The 22,889-nt window shown below is 39.5% G+C and overlaps 1 protein-coding gene across 1 annotated transcript; it reads right to left on the reverse strand.

Moving 5' to 3' along the window:
- Positions 1-848: 848 nt before the first annotated feature.
- LOC122649472 (vacuolar protein-sorting-associated protein 37 homolog 1-like) lies at positions 849-16,726 on the reverse strand. The gene is made up of 7 exons (XM_043842645.1): positions 16,584-16,726; positions 15,017-15,244; positions 13,733-13,820; positions 1,704-1,743; positions 1,527-1,573; positions 1,329-1,446; positions 849-1,171 (listed from the first exon to the last, which is right to left on the reverse strand). Exons 1-7 carry the CDS (start codon positions 16,598-16,600, stop codon positions 1,011-1,013), a joined length of 699 nt encoding a protein of 232 aa, XP_043698580.1. The 5' UTR covers positions 16,601-16,726; the 3' UTR covers positions 849-1,010.
- Between the last annotated feature and the right edge of the window lie 6,163 nt (positions 16,727-22,889).

Consider the following 22,889-nt stretch of genomic DNA (forward strand, 5'->3'; position numbering starts at 1 on the left):
GGCACAAGTAGTGAGTAGATATGTCCGTCTGAATATTTTAGGAGAGTTTTCCTTCATGAGTTCAGCCACGGTCTGAAAGCCATTCCCTATAGGATGAACTCGAGAAAACCCTGTCCCACCCATCTGAAAGCCACGGTCAAGGGATTCCCCTTCAAAATGGTTTGAGGAAAACCAAAATCAAATCGAATAACAATTGATTACCTATCTGCTTTAAATAGTTAGGAATTTAGGATAATTTTGAAATTGACTCTTACGAGTAGTGTAAAACACATCCCTGCATCAGCTGATTCAGAATGACAGAAGTGGCACCCCCGGTTTCGTGGGCATATGTTGGTGAGTGTCAGGTGTTCAGCTTCACAGTTAATTGAGCATCTTGACACAAGGGTCGTGTAGCTTGGGGTCAGCCGAGTAGATAAACTTTATCCCGTTCAATATTTTCATTTACCTTCTATCAATAAATTTCTTTTGCTTCTAATCAAGTCATGTAAAATATTCAGTTGAGACAAACAGAAACTTCACAGAGCTCAAGGACAAAAGATCAAACCCAGAATTTGAATAGGATTAATATTGGCCAGGATGAGTACCAGGACCAAAAAAGCAGACAGGTTGGCCTACACGAAACCTGGAAAAACAGGGTGCCTTGGGCTAGTTTCCTCCAAAAAATGGCCAAGTGAGATGTTTGTGTTAAATACTTACATCCCATAACCTTTCCTTCCCAGTTCCCAGGGGGGGAATATAAAGGAAACAGAAGACAATGATAGACCCAAGTCAACAGCAGCATCAACCAATTTTCTTTTCCAGGAGTTTCTATTTTCTTCATCTGAGCAATATGAGCGTGTGACTCTAGCTGAGCGAGATGGGGTTTTCAAGGCACTTGATTGTGGAACAATAATGTGTTTCAAACATCAGCAAAGTAAAATGAATACACCACAGAGTTCCACAGTCCAACAGCAAGCAAACTATTTGACACTATTCAAGAAACCCTCTTTTATACATACATAGATGAACACTCACACAGAGGATGTCTTGGCTGCAAGATGGGTGAGCACTCGTCTATGATAAGTACTGCGTAGCCTCTTGTACTTCTGTACAAAAACACCCATATCAATCTCTCTCTCAAGTAATTGCCGGTGAAGAGTATCAGATTCCTCTTCAGCCTTGTTCGTCGCATCTGCAAAACCCAAACCAGTTAATCATGCCATGTTTATTACCCAGTGGGTTAATTTTAAAATCCTCACACTACCAAGCATCAGTGCCACCTGAGCAGCTATGAATACATCCAATGAAAATAACAAGAGTCTATGTACCAAAAAGAAATTTTAACTTACCTTGAAGCCTATGGAGCAGCATTGAGGGTGAATACCTAAGGGTTTCTTCTTTTTGTCTCTCCAGATCATTCAGTTTCTCCTTGGCGGTAGCTAACTCTGTTGTCCGAATAATTCGGCACTGTTGTTCCATATAGATGCAGGGTAATTTTCAGTATAGTTTCAAGTTGCCAATTTTTAAAGAGCCTGTCCAATGCTCACCTGGTTTGTAAGTTCCAAGATGCGTGGTTGCTTCTCCAAGTTTTCCCCTATTTAAAAGACATAATAGACATTCATTAAAAGAGAATGAAAAAGGAAAAACTTGTCAAATTTGCTCTGTAAATGACACAAGCTGCACAAAGAATTAGTAGTAAAATGCAATGATGCAACTACACTTACTTGTAAGCTGCAAAGTTTCCCTCCGTAGTTCATCCCGTAGCTGACAAGGAAAATCCAAAAACAATGGTTAGAAGCAATCCCCAATAAAATACAGAACCAGAAGTAATGGCTCTCCTACATGTCTCCAGTTCATCAACAGAAGGGGCTGCATTTGGTTTTTAGGTGTGAAACACCCAATACATGCAGACTAAGCTGCTGGATAGAATTGTAATGGCCCAACACCAGATCACAAAGGGAATCTGCGAATTTTGTGTGTTAAGATTATCGTGTTTAGATGTTTGGGGTTGTTTGTCTTTTATTGTGCTTTCTAGTTAGTTCTAGTTAGTTTTATATCTTAAGGGTATTTTGGGTACTTCATATTGTAATTCACTTAAGTTTTATTATAAATAAATCTGTCCCTCACGATTTAGTTAATTTAACTAAATCGTGAGAGGTCTTCTTTTCTCTCGGTTCTTCTTCTTTCTCCTGTGATTTCTTCTTCTAGTTCTCTGGCTGCAGATTAGTTTCAACTTCAGTTCTGTTACCTGGTATCAGAACATTGAATTCTGATCCACGAGATTCATCTTGCTGCCGCTGTTTTGAAGGTTTTTCACCCCTTTGTTTATCGTGGTTTACAGCAACCTATGTTGCCTATATTGATCTGAACTTTAGTCATATATTCATGAAGGACTAGACTTCCCAGCCATGCTGCAACTGATTGTGTATGTTCCTGCTGCTGTTTGAAGTCCTTGAAGATTGGTTTCTTGCTTGCTCTAAAACCCTGACAATCGATATTCCAAAATTCTGAGGAAATCGATTTATTTGTTTTTCTGGGATCTATTCTTCATCCTTGCTGCTGGATTTACAGTGATTATACATCATTAGTGCTGGTTATTATCGAAGATTATACTTCTGTATTGGGCTGTTCTGCCCTACACTTCAAGGCTATCGATTTTACCCTGATCAGGGTTTTTTGTTCTTTTTTCTCTTGGGCTGTTATCAACATTGGTGTGTGCATCTATTAATTCTCCCTAATGGCTGATACTAAGTCTTCTACCGATAACTTTAACATTCAGATTACCAGTGTGAAGCTGAATGGTGCTTCTAATTATCTACTTTGGACTCAAGCCTTTGAGGTCTATATCACTGCTCGCCGGAAGATGAAATACCTTACCATGGACCCTCTGCCAACCACTGATGACAAATATGATGATTGGAAGGCTGAGAATGCAACCCTTCTTTGCTGGCTTTGGAATAGCATGGAACCCTCCATTGCTTCTAATGTTATGTTTCATAAAACTGCCAAGGGTGTTTGGGAAGAACTCAAGCAAAGCTACTCTCAAGATACAAATCTGTCCCGAATTTATGATCTCTATGAGAAATTCTTCTCTTTTAAACAAGATGGAAAATCCCTTGGTGAGTATTACAGTTCATTGAAGGGGATGTGGGAAGAACTTAATGTATGCCAGCCTATTTCTACTGATGCTGCTGTAATTAAGTCCCAACGATCTGAATTTTTTGTTGCCAAATTTCTCTCTGGGTTAGATTCTGATCTTCAATCCGTCAAAAGTCAATTGTTGACTGGACAGAAGATCCCCTCTATGAATGAAGCATATTGTCGGCTCCAGAGAGTTGTATCCCCTTCAGTGGTGAAGTCTGATTCAGCTCCTACCAACAAAGATAATTCTGCACTGTTCACTTCTACTGGAGGGCATGGCCGTGGTGATGGTGGTACCTCTTCTCACGGTCGTGGTTCTACTTTTGGGCGTGGTCGTGGAGCTGGTTCTGGAGGTCATGGGAATATGTCTAACACTGCTGGTTCTGGTTCTGTTGATACTAGCTCTCGATGGTGCACTCATTGTAATCGGTCTAATCATACTATTGATAAGTGTTGGCTCAAACATGGCAAACCACAGTGGGCCCGTGAGCAATTTGCAAACTCTGCTGTATCTGATGGCGGGCCTGATTCTGTGCACCCTTCCGACACTGCCCCGGGATCCTCTACTGATGGTGGTAATTCTTCTAATGATCTAGTCTCTCAACTCTTACAACGAGTCCAGCAACTTGAGGCTTCTTTTTCTACATCTACCGCTGTCCTTGCCCACTCAGGTACTACTGCTTGTTTCGCATCCTCATCCTCTCCGTGGGTCATTGACTCCGGAGCATCTTCTCACATGACCGGTAAGCCTAATTTGTTTTCATCTTACACACAACCTTGTATGTCATCTCGAATTTCTATTGCAGATGGATCCTCTATACCAGTCACTGGTCATGGGAAAGTTTCCTTGTCTTCTGACATATCTTTAACTAATGTTCTCCATGTTCCCAAGCTTCCTCTTAATCTTTTGTCTGTTAGTCAATTAACTAAAACTTTGAATTGTTCTATCACCTTTCACCCTTCTTATTGTGTCTTTCAGGATCTTGCAACAAAGACGAAGATTGGTGGCGGGTATGAACAGGGAGGCCTATATTACTTTGATTTGGGGACTACATCCACTGCAGCGGTTGCTACTTCTCCTGGCGTATCTCCTTTACATTGGCACTATCGGCTAGGACATCCTTCTCTATCTAAGCTGCAGCACCTTGTTCCCAGTTGTAAGTCTGTCTCCCGTATTGAGTGTGAAGGTTGTGAGCTTGGCAAGCATCATTGTACTGTTTTTCCCTTGAGTCCAGAGTCTAGGCGTACTTCTTTATTTCAGTTGGTTCATTCGGATATTTGGGGTCCTTGTAGGGTCAAAAGTCGGTTAGGGTTTTCTTATTTTGTTAGTTTTATTGATGATCATTCCCGGATGACATGGCTGTACCTCTTGAAGGATTGATCTGAATTTGTATCTGTCTTCAAACAGTTTTATAATGAAATTCGAATTCAATTTGGTGTTCCTTTAAAAACTTTGCGTACTGACAATGCCCTTGAATCAATTCAGCGTGAAGTCTCTCAGTTTTGTTCTGACAATGGCATTCTTCACCAAACTTCTTGCTCTTATACACCCCAACAAAATGGTGTGGTTGAGCGCAAGAATCGCCATTTGTTAGATGTCGCTCGTTCTTTGATGTTTCATATGCATGCTCCCAAACTCTATTGGGTAGATGCGGTGTTGACAGTCTGTTTTCTTATTAATCGTATGCCTTCATCTGTTCTAAATAATCAAATTCCTTTCAACATAGTGTTTCCTGATCGGGCTGTTTTCTCTCTTCCTCCTCGTGTTTTTGGGTGTCAGTGTTTTGTTCATGTGCTTCGCCCCCGGGCTTGATAAGTTATCTCCTCGGGCTGTTAAGTGTTTGTTTCTTGGATATTCTCGTACCCAGAAGGGGTATCGATGTTTTGACCCTGTTACTCGCCAACAGTTTATTTCTGCTGACGTTACCTTTTTCGAGAGTTCCCCTTACTTTGCTGGTTCCTCTGTTGATGTTCATCTTGATGAAGTTGGTCGGGTTGCTGCCCCTGCTCCTCTTCCTCCTCTTCCTATGCCGATAGCTGCCCCACCTGTACAGGTTTATGTGCGTCGTCACCAACAGCAGCCGCTGCTCCCACTTCAACCTATTGCAGCCCCACCTTTACCGCCACCAGCTGATTCTTTGCCTACAGATCCTCCTGTTGTTGTTGATGATCTCCCTATTGCTCAGAGAAAAGGTACTCGTACTTGCACTACCCGTCCTCTTTATCCTATGGCAAATTATGTGTCTGTTTCTCATCTTCCCTCTCATTATCGTGCTTTTGCTACTGCATTACATTCTACTTTTATTCCCACTTCTTATACCCTTGCTATGTCTCACCCTGAGTGGAAAAATGCTATGGTTGATCTCCCACTTGGTAAGGATCTTGTTAAGTGTCGTTGGGTGTACACGGTGAAGTATAATCCCGATGGTACTGTGGAGTGACACAAGGCCTGTTTGGTTGCCAAGGGGTTCACCCAGACCTATGGGGTCAATTACTTTGAGACTTTCTCTCCTGTTGCGCGGCTGAATTCAGTTCGTATTTTGCTTTCTTTGGCTGCTAACCTTGACTAGCCTCTTTTTTAGATGGATGTGAAGAATGCTTTCTTATATGGTGACTTGCAGGAGGAGGTGTATATGGAGCAACCTCCTGGGTATGTTGCTCAGGGGGAGGATAGTGTCCGAGTTTGTCGCCTTCATAAGGCAATTTATGGACTGAAACAGTCTCCCCGTGCCTGGTTTGATAAATTTAGCAGTGTTGTTGCTAGTTGTGGATTTTCTCAGTGCTACTCTGATCACTCTATCTTTGTTAGACGACAGGGGTCTAATGTGGTCATCTTAGCCGTATATGTTGATGATATTATTATTACTGGTAATGATGCTTCTGGGATTGCACAGGTGAAGACATATCTACTAGACAATTTTCAGATTAAGGATTTGGGTAACCTCAGGTATTTTCTTGGCATCGAGGTTGTTCGTAGTTCTCGTGGTCTAAGCTTGTCCCAACAGAAGTATGTACTTGATTCACTTGATGAGACAGGTATGATGGGTTGTAAACCTATTGATACTCCTATGGATCCTCATGTCAAGTTTGGTGCATCTGATAACACAGCCTTTGGTGATCCACACCAGTATCGACGCCTGGTCGGTAGACTTATCTATCTTACAGTTACTCGTCCTGATATTTCCTTTGTTGTGGGTGTTATCAGTCAATTCATGCAAACACCTAACCAAGTTCATTGGGAGGTTGCTTGTCGTATTTTACGTTACCTTAGAACGTGTTTGGTTGTGTAAATCCCTGGATGTTGAATCAACAGAATCATGATTCTCAACTTCATGTAGTGTTTGGTTGATTTAAGAGATGACATCTAGAGATACACAAAAATCTAGAGATCCACCATTTACACTAAAAATCGTGAATCTTCAGATTTCACTTCTTAAGGTGAAATCTGAAGATTCACCCCGTTCTATAAAAGCCTCAACATCTGGAGATTCAAAAAAATCGAGATTTTCCAAGTTCACGGTAACCGTCGTTGCTGCTGCTCATCCTCGTCGCCGTTGCTCCTCCTTGTAGCCGCAGCTCCTCCTCGTCGCCGCCGTCGTTGTTGCCGTTTGCAGCTCTGCTCCTCTCTCGTTCTATCTCCTCTCTCTCTCTCATTCTCTCTTTGTCTCTCTGTCTCTCTCTCTCTCTCTCGTTCTGCAAATAGCCAACATCAGTGTTTTAGGGTTCTGATTGTCTGAAATGTTCGAATTGATCTTCAAGTAATAAACTGAAGATGTGCGATGGTGTGGTGTGCTAGAATTGATTCCAAATTTGGGCAAGCCGTCTTTTAGCAGCTGAGAACACCACAATTACCAGCAACTGCATATCAGGCAACACTAATTATAGAGTATGCAAAGCTTGATAGAAAATTGAATTGAGAACCTAATGGCAGAAAATAACTTGGAATGGTTGCAGAGGTGAAGTAACCAAACAGTTATTCTTGTAGATTCAGGTTCAGAATCAGGGTAACCAAACAGAGAACTAAAGCAGGCATCCAGAAATTCCAAATCCACAGATACTCTGATCTATGGATGTTACATCTGAATGTTGAAGACATCCAGAAATTTATGCAACCAAACGCATCCTTAAGGGTGCTCCTGGCAAGGGGCTTATCTATCGCCGTCATGGACACACTAGCATTGTTGGATTTTCTGATGCCGATTGGGCTGGTTCGTACGGTGATCGTAGATCTACTACAGGTTACTGTACTTTCTTTGGTGGTAACTTGGTTGCTTGGAAGAGCAAGAAACAAACTACTGTTGCTCGTTCCAGTGTAGAGGCTGAGTACAGAGCTATGGCTCACACAGCTGCTGAATTGATGTGGGTTCGTTCCTTTGCTCATGAGCTTGGTTATTCCAGTAATCAGCCCATGGAGATGTACTGTGATAACCAGGCTGCTATCTATATTGCCAACAACCCTGTGTTTCATGAACGAACCAAGCACATTGAAGTTGACTGTCATTTTGTTCGTGATGCTGTTCTGAAGAAGTTGATTACTACCCCTTTTGTTCGATCCCAGTTTCAGCTCGGCGATATGTTTACCAAAGCTTTGTTTTGACCTCAGTTTGCAAACGGCTGTTCCAAGCTGGATCTTGGTGATGTCTATGCTCCAGCTTGAGGGGGAGTGTTAAGATTATCGTGTTTAGATGTTTGGGGTTGTTTATGTCTTTTATTGTGCTTTCTAGTTAGTTCTAGTTAGTTTTATATCTTAAGGGTATTTTGGGTACTTCATATTGTAATTCACTTAAGTTTTATTATAAATAAATCTGTCCCTCACGATTTAGTTAATTTAACTAAATCGTGAGAGGTCTTCTTTTCTCTCGGTTTTTCCTTCTTCTCCTTCTCTCAGTCCTTCTTTCTCCTTTGATTTCTTCTTCTAGTTCTCTGGCTGCAGATTAGTTTCAACCATAGTTGTCAAGGCGTCGCCTAGTCCACGCAGAAACCCATGTATTGAGCGAGCCTACGCTTAACAGGACTCGTGAATGGCGGCCGACTTGACCCTCTAGGCGTCGCCAAGGCGGTTAAAGCGACGCCTTGGGACGCCATGAGGGCAAGGCGGACGCCAATATGGAGTGTGTATTTGTTTTTTGATTTTTTTCATGCAATTATATATTATTCTTTTTGTTTAATTGGTATTGGTTGGTGTACAATTATCTCACGTATGCTGCTACATGGGATAAATATCCTTTACAACTAAAAGTCTAAAATCCCTAAAAGTTAAAACGTAAAACTGTTAAAGGCTAGCCTTTAACTTCTTCTCTAAGAAATTAAAATTAAAACCCTCGACTCCTCTCCGCAAAAGGTTGTGCGACACTGCGACCTTCCTCCTTCCTTTCTGGCTCCGGCAACGGCAACTTGACTTAGGCGAAGGCAAAGCTTCCTCCTACCTCTCGAGTCCTTTACGCAAAAGGCAAAGCTTCCTCCTCCTCCTACCTTTACGACAAGGTAAGTCTCTACTCCCTATGCTTCTTCTTCTCTGTAACGGTAACTTCTTCTGATCTTCTGGTTTTTTTTTTTTTTTTTACTTGGTAACTTCTATGGTTCTATGATGCTTCTTCTCTGTAGTCTGTAATGGTAACTTCTTGTCTCCTTTTTTTTTTTGCTTGGCAACTTCTATAGTTCTACACTTCTACTTCTATGCTTCTTCTTCTTTGTAGAGTGTAGTCTGTAACGGTAACTTCTTCTTTGATTTTTTATTTTTTTTTGGTAACTTCTATCTATGCTTCTTCTCTGTAGTCTGTAACGGTAACTCTCCTTTTTTTTTTTTTTTTTGCTTGGCAACTTCCTTACTTCTTCTGCTTCTTCTCTGTAGCCTGTAAAGCCTACTGCTGCTGCTTTTTATTTTTTTATTTTTTTAAGTCTGTATTCTGTAACTTCTAAGCTGCTTCTTCTTCTTCTTCTGCCGCTTCTTCTCTATAGTACTAACAACTACAGCAATTGCTCATGAGATTTGGTTCTGCTACTTCTTCTTCTCTGCTGCTTTTTTTTTTTTTTTTGGCTTGGTAATGGTATTAGAGTAACTTGGTTAACTGCTGCCTGCTGCTTCTCTGTATTTAATTTTTAATGATATAAGGTATGATACTGTGATGCATCATGCCATCATGTATTGACTATTGAGTGTTTTGGTGGGGGGGGAGGGGAGGGAGAAAACTAACGCTAGACCGCCTTTACCACTTAAGCTCCGCTTAGGCGGCTGCTCTACCGCCTAAGCGCTTAGACAGGCCTCCACCGCCTTGGACCGCCATGCCGCCATGACAACTATGGTTTCAACTTCAGTTCTGTTACAGTGTGCAAAGGATATTGAGGAGGAATTCATTTCTGTTACTTTGCCTTTCCACATGTGAGATATTATCTGAGCTTCGTCATCTTTTCATATTAGTTCTGTCAAGCATTCAGGCCAAGGAAGGAATGACTACTAGGTGGAAATGCTCAGCCGACAGGTTAAAGGAACATATTAAAGTGGAACCTTTCATCTGCTGCCATATGTTTGGCATATGGCATTAACTGTAGGAAAGATCCTCGTTAACCTGCACTTGACTTTGTGTAGCGATGTTGACCAAAACTAACACTCGACTCAACTCAGCTCAACCTTATCCCAAATAAATGGGGTCGGTTGCATGGAGCCTTTTCTCGAACCAGCTCTATTCAAAACAACACATGTTACTAGTTCTAAGCTATGCATGTCTTTTCTCACATCTCCTAGAGTAATTTTTGGCCTACCCTGGCTCTTTGAAGTCCTTCAATCTGATTACCAATCAGTAACAATAATGCCAGACCCTTTAATCTTAGTATACAAAACCATCTGAATTTATTCGTGTACTATTTTTTTTTCTATCGAAATCATCAAATTAAGTTCTATCAATTCATTCCTAGATGGAATTGATATGTCATTGAATGCTGTGTCAAAATGTAATGTAATACACGGGGCGTCTGTTTGCTTTCATATATCAGATATGACACGAATATATAGTCTTAGGTTTTGAAAATCCAGATGTAATTAACTGCCAGACCATGTCCCCCCTCCTTTAGAAAGCTGGCTTTCAGAATGAGAAAATGCGTGAATGACGAGCGCTGTGCTTTGTCCCTAAATAGAGACAAAGGCATCGTAAAAAAGGACACCGTGATTAGACTGTAAGTGTGGGGCGCAGCTGAGCGCCGATAACCATAGTTCTAAAACTTGTCTTGATTCGGCGAGATCTCGGCTCTCGTCTCGGTTTTCTGAGAAACCGAGACGAGATGGCATACGGTACATAAAAGTGCAATATCTCGGCGAGATCTCGGGTTGACCCATGGAAATGACCCTTCTACTAAGTATTTACTTACCTAACTCGACAGAACTCGACATATCTCGCGAGATCTCGGGTTGACCCATGGAAATGACCCTTCTACTAAGTATTTACTTACCTAACTCGACAGAACTCGACATATCTCGCGAGATCTCGGGTTGACCCATGGAAATGATCCATCTACTATGTATTTACTTACCTAACTCAATAGAACTCTTATATGCTTGTTGTGGAGCACTATATGCAGCATTACAGCAACACTATGTCATGGGAAGACTATGTGACACTAGCGGGGACTGAATACTTGATTCAAAGTCATTTTATGTGATGATAGTTGTAACACTGTTAAACAGTTTGATGTATCACTTTAACATTTCTAATTCTTATTTAAGTTGTTTAGCTATTAATTGAATGTTTTGCTTGCTTTCTATTACTAAATTATGTATAGAGTAGGGTATTTTAGTACGTCATCACCTACCAATCTATGGTCCGAATTGAAACTCATTTGGACTTTGTTCTTGCAAAATCTGATAGTGCCATTGTGTTTAAATGGCCTAAAATAGGTTAAATACCAAATTTCAAACCCAAACTAGGTCTAAAACCCACTGAGTTGAGGCTTCAAGTCAGAAAAAAAAAAGAAAAAAGCACCAACTTGCCGAGATCTCGACTTGACTCGGTTTTTCCAAGGGCCGAGTTGGTACCGAGACCCGAGTTTTAGTACCTTGCCGATAACTCATGATGGAAGGTTGGCCGAATGCCTGGTCCAAGAAGAATCCTGTCAGCGTTCCGCCCGCACACACCATTGCGTAAGCTGGACTGGCTTCCCTATGACAGAAATTCGTATCAAATCACCCCTTCTGTCTTGGAGCATTCAAAGGCCTCCATTGCACATGTCCATGCCACCTCAAACTATATTCTCGCAACTCATCATGTATTCCTAGATTAGCTCTAATTTGTTCATTCCTTATTTTATCTTTTCTAGTTTTACCACTCACTTACTCAACATCTTAGTTTCAGCATCATTGACGGTTTGTATACTATCCTATAAAATTTTTCTCTGAGTTGTAAAAGAATACATCGATCACAACACTCTGGATGCACCCCTCCACTGTATCCACCATATTCTAATTCTTAGTGCAACATCATCCTCTATTTCTCCTCCTATCTGTATTTTTTAACCTAGGTACCTAATTTTTCATTTTGTGCGAGCTCCCTATAATCAATTTTTACCACCCCACTTTTAGTCTTATTGTTACTAAAATTACACACCATATACTCTATTTTGTTCTACTAATCTTACAACTTTCAGATCCAAGGTTGATCCCTATAATTCCAACTACGCATATATCCATGCTTTTGCTTCATCCTCGTAAGCAATATCATCAGCAAAAGGCATACACCAAAGGATCTGATCTTGAATGTTCCTAGTCAGCTCATCTATGATCAGCGCAAACAAATACGAGCTTAGAGCTGATCCTTCATGTAATCCAAATGTAATTGGGAATTCACTACCCTCCCCCCCCCCCCCTGGTTCTTACACTAAATACACAACATAGTTGTCAAGGTGTCATCGCCTAGGCGTCTAGCTGCCTTGGTCGCCTAGAGTGCGCCTAGGCACCTTGTTGGTGTCACCTTGCGTCTAGCACCCTCCAACGCTTTGAGTCGCCTAGACACTGTGGCAACTATGCTTACACGATTATACATATCTTGAACCATGTTCATTTAAAAAAAAAAACCATGTCCACATAATTACTTGAAACACTTTTCTCTACACTTCCCTAATTAACTCTCAAGGGATTCTATCCTATCTCTTTCTAAGTCATTAAAGACCATATGGAAATCCTTCTTACATTCTTTAAATATTTTCATTAGTATCTTAAGCAAATAAATAGCTTCCGTGGTTGATCTTCTTGGCCTAAAACCAAAATGGTTATCCAAAATATTAGATTCTTGTCTCAGGCAGGTTTCAATTACTCTTCCCATAATTTTATAGTATGGCTCATAAGTTTTATTCCTCTATAGTTATTACAGCTCTGAATATCACATTTATTTTTATAAATCATAACCAGAATGCTTCTCCTTCTTGTGTTCACAATCTTATTAAACAACCTAGTTAGATCTACATATTTCTTAGTCCTTGCTTTCCCTACTATCTTCTTAGCTTCATTTCTAGCAAATTTATACCTTTTTAAATTCTCCTCATCCTTGCTCCTTTGCCAAGTTTTAAACTAGATTTCTTAGCCTTAATGGGCAGGATCTCTCTTAGCCGTAATTGATTTAATGGTCCACCAGTAGGTAAAATAGGAAATAGGACTTGGGCTTAAAGCTCATGATGCTGCTTTTTGGCAGCAAAAAACAATGACAGTTATTATGCAAAGGGACCCTTGCAGTAAGTTTCATCTGATTAAAGAAATTCAATTGCAAGGGTTCTCTAAATGTGAAGAGAGATAAGGGAGAAATGAACAACCACATCCCAACATTCAATGCTTGACATATGGTTTGATATATATATATATATAAAAGCACATTAAACTCCAAAGAGCAAGAGAGAAGCAAAGAGAGGAAAGAGGAAATAAGAAGAGATCCTCTATAACAAAAAAACAAATGCTCAGCCCAGCCATCATAAATCATACAGCAAAAAGATTTGGGAAGCATATAATGAGAACAAAAAAACAAAGAAAGACTTCAAAGATGCAAGGGAAAAATCAGTCTAGTCAGAAGAGTTCTCATTATATGTTTCCTTCTCATTCTAATTTGTTTCTTTGGTCTTATGTCTTTCAATTAACTCTTCTATATTACGATACAGGTATCTCTTCTCACAATAAAATTAGAAGTGACACATGTTTTTCAAATTATTTTCGTGATGACTTAGGCTTTTTTTAATTAATCTTTATTCATGTTCCGTAATATTAAGCTACTCAAAAATTAAGCGCATCCCAGTGCACGAGGCTCCAGCTACTACAGTGTCTGGAAGGGGCAAATGTACGCAGCCTTACCCCCGCTTCACGGAGAGGCTGTTTCCATGTTTCAAACCCGCAACCTGTTGGTTGCAATAGTGCAACTTAACCGTCATGCCAAGGTTCCACCCACTAATATTAAGCTACTCAGTTTCTGCTAATAATTAACAACTCATCTTTCTGGATTTGGCCTAACTAATTCCCACTTCAGCTGCAGCAAACCATATCATGCCCTTAGGCATTTCATCAAGTCAATTATAGCAAATTACAATGAAAGTATAGGTATATAAGTTAAAAATGTGTTCCTAGAAAGTGAGCTCTACAACTTACATTATTCTGTGTCCTCACTTGATCAAGGGAGAGCAAGAACTGGTTGTATGCATCTTTATCCGACAAAAGCTTCCGCAACTCGTCAACACTACAGTTACTCAATGGCAACAACAGAATGAGGCAGTAATTACCAGTTGGCAGTACAAAATATAGCAGGAAATAGTCACAACTGCAATCTGAATGTGAAAATCCCATTCATCACAGTAACTACTCAGATGCTGAATGTGAAAATCCCATTCATCACAGTAACTACTCAGATGATAATTATTATAATTATCAATCCCAAGCATGTGCAACACAAACAGTATGGATCAAACTCCACAGAATATGACAGCATGTTAAAAGTTTGTCTTCAAGGAAAGTTGAGATATGAAATACTCTGTACCATCAATGAAACAAATAGAAGTAACTGCTCATGAACGAGAAAATATGAAAGTACCTATCAGGCCTCTAAAGTAGAGGTTGAGGAGGGTACTAAACAGCAGGAGTGCAACTTGCATCAGGCACACAACAGACCCAACCTAACCAACTCAAATTTAGGTCCGGTGGGTTTTTGGACCATGGGTTCAAATGCTGCTGAAACACCACACTACAACCATAAATCAGGTGGGGCTTGAGTAGAGACCTCAAGCAACAACCTGAACTCAAAACCATAGTTATCAAGGCGGAAAGGCGACCATGGCATTTTAGAGGGTAAAAAAACAAGGCGACACCGCCATGGCGGCAAGGCGCCCGCCATGGTGCCCAAGGCATCCAAGGCAACCATGGAGTCTGGACGCCATGGCAACGCTTTGATAACTATGCTCGAAACAAAGACAACCAATCAGATACCTATTTTTCTATTTACTTCCAAGACCCTCAGTTCTAGTTGACAAGCAAAACATTCCCCATCAGCGCTTCTGATATCCTCAATGCACTCACTGGTGATTAGAATTTAGTCTAAGATTTGTATAAACCTCCATGCTAAAACAATGTCCTCGCTGAGGACATCCCTGGCTCTTGTGACAAAAAACTTAATCATTCCTTTTCAAATATTACTCAGAAAAAAAATTAATATTTATCCAAAAAAAAAACTCAGAAACTCACTGCCCATAAATTTAGAAATCAACTGTTCTGGTTTTCTTTAAGGACAATCGGTGCTAAATTCATGTCCTTACCACTGATCCCTCATAAGAATTCATCACACAGACACATTTTAGACCATCTTTACTACATTAATCACCTACTAGAAGCCAATCAAAAGGAACAATCCAACTAAATATGCAAAGATCATTCTAAAATTACCTTTTGTCCTTTAACAGATTAATCATACCCGCAGCTTCAGCAGGAGAAAGCTGCATATGTGACGGAGACTGTGGCCGGTCTGAAGGCCTTTGTACACTAGAACCAGTAAAGCTGCTATTTGGTGTGGATGGTCGTGATGAATTTGGCGAGCCAACCAATGAAGAAGGGTACCAAGCCTGTGTAGAAGCCTCTTGTGGATGTGGCTGAGATTGTTGCTCCTGAGAACCCCTGTAAAACGAAAAGGTTAGAAACTTCAACTTTTAATCTACAGTGAAAAAAGTTAATTTAAACTATGTATATGTATGGGGGAAAAGAAAGTGGAGAGGGGAAGCATTTCCTATAGAGGAAAAACAATAAAAAGAAATAGAAATCTATACAATGCAATAAATTTTCCCATAGGATGGCTCTTCAGTAAAAAAAAAAAAAAGGACGTAATATACCTCTAAGTTCCTTCAAAAAACATGCCTAATAATCAGAAAAGAACCATTATCCCAAAATATTTTGGAAGTGATAGATGTAAAACTGGCAGGTGGGGGTGGGGGAACTCTTTATTCCTCTTTCCACAAAACCCCAACATATGGCAGACAAAGTGTCTTCCATAGAATTCAATCTAAAGAACATAACTAGACAGCCATGAGCAGAAAAGGACTCAAGTATTTCTAGGTGTTACCTAAGCCACCCCATAAAAGTCCTATGTCATACCTCTAACACCCAAGCCCACCTGGCAATGGAGAAATAAGTGTGTTAAATCTTCCCCTCTATGTCCTCACCTTAATATCAATTTAGGTCACTGGTAGTAATAGTATCCCTCTTACAAGAGAAAATAGTTAAGTCCCAATATGAAGCCACCATCCACGCGAAGGCCTCGACCTCTAGACAAAATTTCCTAAATGCTAACTGATCACAGAAAGATATAACTGTAAATAACCACTTTTGTATTGCTTTTCATGTCCTCCAATGATCTCCCTAAAAAATAGGAAACATAACTTAAACATTCTAGCAGCCCAGAGCATTTAGTCACTGTCCCTATTAATTAATGGTCTTAAGAAAAATTAGACACCACATCACTTCACCAATTCATACCCTAAAGCATTACTTTGTTAAGCCAAGGTTTTGCAATGAGTGCAGGGAAACTAACATCCATGCTAAGTGAAACGACTATGGTTAAAACCAATTTGATTATGTTGCAGCAAAACCTAAACAAGCATGTATAGCGTTACAGACAACCAATAAGCATCAGAAGAGGAAGTAAAACCTAGCACAATCTAAATTTATCCCCATTCTATATATATAATCTCAAAAATTTTCAAAAAAGAATCCATAATTAATAGATAAGAATCATACAGTAACATTCAGAGAAGTAACTGAAAATAAAATTATCCATCACATAAAATCACACGGGAAACCAATCGGGGACATCCTAATTTCTTAATGAAATAAAAAAAAAAAAGAGATAAATTTGCAATACCAAGATCAAAGGGGTTACAAGAACCCCAAAACCAGATACTAGTTCTGAGGCACAAGAAAGAAACAGTAGCAAAAGAATAAGAGATATGGGTGGACATACCAGAAGGATTTGAACATGACTGGAGGAACCCCCTTTGAGACTTTGAACGTCAGACGAAGGAAAATTCAAGAAATTTCGATCGCAGGAAACAAAAACGAAGAACAAAAGATCACAGGAAGTCAGGAGAGAAGGAAATCGTCGCTTCTTTATGGAATTCGTTCTCTACGTCTCTCCCCTCTCTTTCCCTCTTCACCACCTCTCAAAGACTCAAACTGTAGAGACAAAATTACGATTGGATCCTTCTTCTACTTGATGATGCAATAACCTTTTGGCACGTGGCAGACTTATTTAGGATATATCTTTTTTTTTTTTTTTGGGTAAGATTTATTTAGGATTAGATAGGCGCGTATGGTGAAAGTCTACGCGCTTTTTGCAGAGGAGTTCCGCAGAACGTTAGGGACTCCGGGGATGTTTGTTTGTACAGACAATTCCACTCTGAAATAGCTAACCCAGAAACGAAATCTAAATTTTCTACTCTATGGCTCTGTTTGGTTGCATAAAAGAAAGAACAATACAAATTTGGTACAGTTTTCTTGCCTTCCAAAATTTTTTGGGAGTTTGTTATACGTTTCCCCGATGGAAGATTCTAAGAATGAAATTTGAAAAAATGCCTCAAAATTAGAGAAATTTTCTTTTACCACCTTGGTGTTTTTCTCTTCGTGAAATTGAGAAATTTTCGACCGCTAGAAGAGAGTGAGTACTTCAACTATTACCGCCCCCGGAAAAGAAGCCTCCTCCTCCACTATTGTAGGTCTAGTGCTAAATTGCTGGGGATGACGACGATTTCTCCTGTTGCCACTGGGTTGTTAAGGTTCAGCTACCCACGATGGCTAGAGGACCAATTGTGTCTGCAATTTCTTGGTGGGTTCTGGAAAGATAGAGATGAAGAATGAGAATTAAACTCGTGTTGGTTGTCTGGTAGCCGGTGGTAAGTGAGCTGAAGCTGGAAGAGGGGATGGGGAGGGTAGGGTGATTATCAGTCATTGTCATTATTATCATGACATTGGGGATTTTGAGATCGTTGAGCCAACAGTATGAGTAGGGTAATGATACGTGCACAAGAGAGTGAGAAGAGATAACATGGGAACAAACAAAAAAGATAAGACAAAAGGGGGGATAGAAAAGATAGGAGAGAAAAAAAAAGATAAAACGAAGGCTTGCGTCCTGGTTTGGTTGAGGAACCCTACCTCATCTCTTTTAGAGATTATTTAGGGATTCAAAAGTCTTCTCCATTCATCGTTTCTAAACTATTTAAAGATTACACAACATGATTAAAATAACTTCTAATAACTAAACCCATTTTTCCATTATCGAATAACTCCTCGTACTACATCTTATTACATAAGCTAGTAACTATCAATTGGAGTCCCTCGACCACGTGTGCACATAACAAACCATTCCCTTAAAGTTGGTCTTGTCCTCAAAACTATTTTCTAAGAACTGAATTTTTAGAGCGTCCAAGTTACAATAAAGATAAAATAATTTCATCTAAACCCCAAATCTTGGTGGAGTAATTCTCAAGTTGCTTCAGCTAGTGACATTTCTTGCCAATGGATAAGGATATATTCTTTGCATTTGTGAATTTGTCGATCCAACACATCTTGAGGTTTAGATGGAGAATCTCTTCTTTATCTTGTGCGATTGGAAGGTCGCTTTGTAGTTACTGGTTATCTCCACTTTACACTTCCAATGGGTGGTATCTTTGTCGCCATTGTAGCGAGGAAAGTCAAGCTTGACAAGCTTAGGAATGTAAGTTTGTTATGAAGTAGATACTCGTATGGGTTGGTGACGTGGATTTAGTCTCTCAAATAGTTCGTTGAATCTTGAGAGAAGATGTTGTTGCCCTTCTAATTTGGATAAGATTTATTGTTGTCTTTCCTTGAGCATACTCACCTTAATTCAAACTTTTCCACCGTTGATCCATCCATTGGCTTTGATACCCGATGATACATGCACAATAGAGGGAGTAGAGAAAATAGGAAAATTGATCAAATAAGGGGGGAGATAGAAAATAGGGGTTTTTGGTTTTACAGACAAAGTCTTGCGTCCTAGCTAGGGTGAGGAAGCATACCTCATCTCTTTTAGAGATAATTTAGGGATTCCAAAGTTTTTTTCATTCATCGTTTTTAACCTATTTAAAAATTACACAATACAGTTAAGATAACTTCTAATAACTTTTCACTTTTGATAACTAAACCCATTTTTCCCATTATCAAATAGCTTATCATACTACCCCTAATTACATAAGCTGATAATTACCAATAGGGTTCTCCCTACCACGTGTGCACGTAACAATCCATCCCCTTTAAATTTGATCTTATCCTCAAGACCATTTTCTATGAATTGAATTTTCAGAGTATCCAAATTACAATAAAAATTAAAATAATTCCAACAGAATCCCAGATCTTGTTGGAGTAATTCTCAAGTTGCTTCGGCTGGTGACATTTCTTGCCAATGGATATGATCTCTTCTTTGTGTTTGTAAATTTGCTAATCCAACACATTTTACGGTGTAGGATGTAGAATCTCTTCTTCATCTTGCACAGTTGGAAGGTCGTCTTGTACTTGCTAGCAATCTCCACTTTACACTTCCAATTAATGATATCTTCATCACCATTATAGGGGGAAAAGTCAAGCTTAACTAGCTTAAGAGTTTAAGTTTGTTGTGAAGTAGAGGCTCATATGGGTTGGTGGCCTGGACTCAGTCTCTCAAATAGCTCGTCAAGTCTTGAGAGAAGATGTTGTTGCACTTCCAATTTGGATAAGATTTGTTGTTGTATTTCCTTGAGCATACTCTCCTCTCGTTCCAACTTCTCCACTCATTGATTCATCCCCTAGCTCTGATACCATATGATACGTGCACAGGAGAGGTAGAAGAGAAAATAAGGAAGAAAAAAAAGATAAAATAAGGTGGGAGATAGAAAAGATATGAAAGAAAATAAGAGTTTTTGGCTTTACAGACGAAGCTTTGCGTCTTGGCTTGGGTGAGGAAACGTACCTCATATTTTTAGAGATAATTTAGGGATTCAAAAATCTTCTTCATTTATCATTTTTAAACTATTTAAAGACTACACAAAACAGTTAAGATAACTTTTAGTAACTGAGATTTGATATAGTGTTGATACGCTAAAGCGATCAAGGTTGACTTTGACTTCTTCATACGCATCCGCGAGAAAGGTGAAGCATACATTTCGTTTAAGTGGATCATGCAGTGTGTAACCACTGTGGAATTGCACATTAAATTTAATGGGGGAATCATTGATACTGTTAAACCTCAGAGAGGACTTAGACATGGATGCCCTCTTAGCCCATATTCTGTTCTTTTTTATGCCAGGAGGCCTTTTACTTGTAGATTGATTCAGGCTGAGGGGTCTCATTTGATTTCAGGAGTTCGATCTAGTAGATTTGGTCTATGCATATCTCATCTATTCTTTGCCGATGATTGCTTGTTTTTTTATAAAGCAAAAGTTGAAGAGAGTAATGGCATATCTTGCACTCTAATTAAATGACTATTGTGGTGTGTCTGACCAGGCGATCAATTTTGGCAAATCTAGCATCTGCTTCGGCCCTTCTACCCCCATCAATATTAGAAATTGGATCACATCTGATTTAGGACTCAAGGAAGTTCCTCAACATGGGAAATACTTGAGTCTATCCACTGAGTTTGGAAAAACAAAAAAAAACAAAAAAAAAAGCTTTTTTCTAATATTGTTGAGAGAGTCAATGCTAAGTTAGTTGGGTGGAAGGGACATATTCTCTCCCATGTTGGGAAAAAAATGCTCATTAAAGTTGTGGAAGGACAACTCCCACATTGGAGTTTGTCTTCCTATGCAATGTTTATGTTTTTATTGCCTTTATCTATCTGTAGATCTTTGAATATGGCCATCCAAAACTTTTTGTGGAAGGACAACTCCAATAAAGAGGTTTATTGGATGAAGTGGTCCAAACTTTGCCAAAGCAAGAGTCTTGAGGGCCTTAGCTTTAGGGATTTTCGTAGTTTTAACCTAATAATGATTGCTAGACAATGTTGGCGTTTACTAGAGAACCCAAATGCTTTGTGGGTTAAGGTCCAGAAGGAGAAGGTACTTTTCTTCCTCAGATTTCCTAAACATTACCCTTAAGAAGCATTGTTCCTGGGCTTGGCATAGCCTATTGAAAGGGCGTAAATTGCTTTGGAAAGGTCTCCGTAGATGTATTTTGTTCGAAATATGACCTCTGATCCTATTTATCCACTCTGTTGGAATTGTGAAGAATCTGTAATTCATGCATTTTTTTCACTGTGACTTTGCCTCGGCATGTTGAAAGCTTCACCTTTTAGGATTGATTCTAAAAGTCCTTTCATATTCGTCCATGGTTGATATCTTACACCAGTTTCTAAAGGTATCCACTGCTTTCCCAGATCCAAGAGATGTTATTCTTCAAATGGACAACACTGGTATGGTGTATTTGGAAATCCCAAAATGATTTTGTTTTCAATCATTTTGACTTGATACCGATCCGATACCAATTTGGATCAACATGAAGCGGTTGGGATCGGATGATTTTGCCCTTATTTTTCTTTAAAACTTGGTTTAATTGACATTTTTACCCTTGGTCCATAACGTTACACCGATACGGGATTGACCAAAAGTCAGTGTCAGTGGGTGCCGATTCCAATCTGGATATGCTGATACAACCGATTTGAGACCGTTACTGTTCATGATATGGTTATGTACTTATCAATCCAGTGCTTATTTTAATCCCTATGCATGTATTAAAGACTTAAAGTTGGCCTATTGGGGGGGGGGGGGGGGTTGGTTCTCTTTAAATAAAGCCTTTTCTTTTCTTAATTGGTCTGTTTTGGCTCAAGATTGATCGTAACCCAAGAAAATGAAATTGGGAAGTAAAGATTTTTCACATATTTGTAATTTTTTTGGAATTTTGATTCAAAAGTTTTGTTAGTGTTATTGCAAGAGATAAGTTTTATTGATTTTCTACTATTTTACTAATAACTAAAAAAGGGGGGGAGGAGAATGAATAAAAATGAAGATCCTATTGTATTCAATGCATGGCCAATTTAAAAAAAAATTGGTTTGGGGAATGGGCATAATCCGAAATTCTTTAAAGCCTCTACCTACATACCAATTGCCATGTTTCTATATATGGTTTGGATGTACAATCCTGAGCATTGTTGCACTCATAGTTAACTCAGAGGGTGTAATTGATCATAGGGATGTAAACGGATCGGATTCGGCTCGAACAGTGCTGTATCCGCATCCGCATCCAATTAGTTTTCGGATGGCTTCGGATAGTGCTAAACGGTACCGGACATGGATACAGATCGGATATTTTATCCGTTTACGTGTAAATATAGCTTTTCGGGTAGCTATAGCCTACGTATCCGTATACATTTAGCTTTCGGACGGATTTGAATAGTGCTAAACGAATATGGGCATGGATATGGAAACGGATTTCAGCTATTCATTTACATCCCTAATTGATCATTATGTTCAATTAATGGAGAAAGTGATTAACACAAGGGGGCAAAATGACCGCTGCACCCCTCCTGTTGGATGCCCTTGTGTGCCCCCCTCATTGATCGCATGCTGGTACAGAGGCCATGCGACTGGGCAGCAAACTTTTCCTGTGAGGATTATATAGACCAGAAATTAGGGTGTCCATAACAGCTCAAAACATGTATAAAATGATTATGAAGTTAACATTGAAAATTTAATGTAAACATGTCTCCATAAACAGCTCAAACATCTAGAAAATGGTAACAACATATAATAGTTAAAAACAAAATCAAAAGAAACACACCTTGGCTTGGGTTGGTGTGAAGACTGTGTGGAAAGACAACCCTAAACCCTAAATCCTAAACTCAAATTAGGCACTGAATCGGCCTCTATTAGTTCTGGAAATCATTCTTAACAAGTTTATTAGAATAGAGTGAAAATGGGTTTTAGGTCGGCCAATTCTTTATTGATTTGATCTATTTTTTGAAACTTTGGAGCCTAAGGCCCCAAACTCGAATCAGGCATCGAATCAATTTCCATCAGTTCCAATTTGAATCAGCTGGGAAACGACATCAAACTCGATCAAAATAAATGTATTAAAATAGAGTGGAGAGAAGATGGGGTCGGCTAGTTCCTTTCGAATCCGATGATCCACCTAATCTGATTCTAATTTCTGAAACCTTGAACTAAGCTTAAGCAAAGCCCACGGGGCCAAGCACTTTCGGCCTAGCCATGGACAAGTCAAAAGCTCAAGATCCATGCACATGTGATTAACTTATAACAAACAATGGAAACTTATCCCAATTAAATGG

The sequence above is a fragment of the Telopea speciosissima genome, chromosome 2, assembly GCF_018873765.1.
Source record: "Telopea speciosissima isolate NSW1024214 ecotype Mountain lineage chromosome 2, Tspe_v1, whole genome shotgun sequence".
Lineage (NCBI taxonomy): Eukaryota > Viridiplantae > Streptophyta > Magnoliopsida > Proteales > Proteaceae > Telopea > Telopea speciosissima.

Excerpts from the sequence above, each read along its gene's own strand:
- LOC122649472 (XM_043842645.1), bottom strand. Across the intron at positions 1,574-1,703 it reads GGAAACTTTGCAGCTTACAA|GGGAAAACTTGGAGAAGCAA; the intron begins GTAAGTGTAGTT and ends TCTTTTAAATAG. Across the intron at positions 1,447-1,526 it reads TCTTGGAACTTACAAACCAG|TGCCGAATTATTCGGACAAC; the intron begins GTGAGCATTGGA and ends ATGGAACAACAG.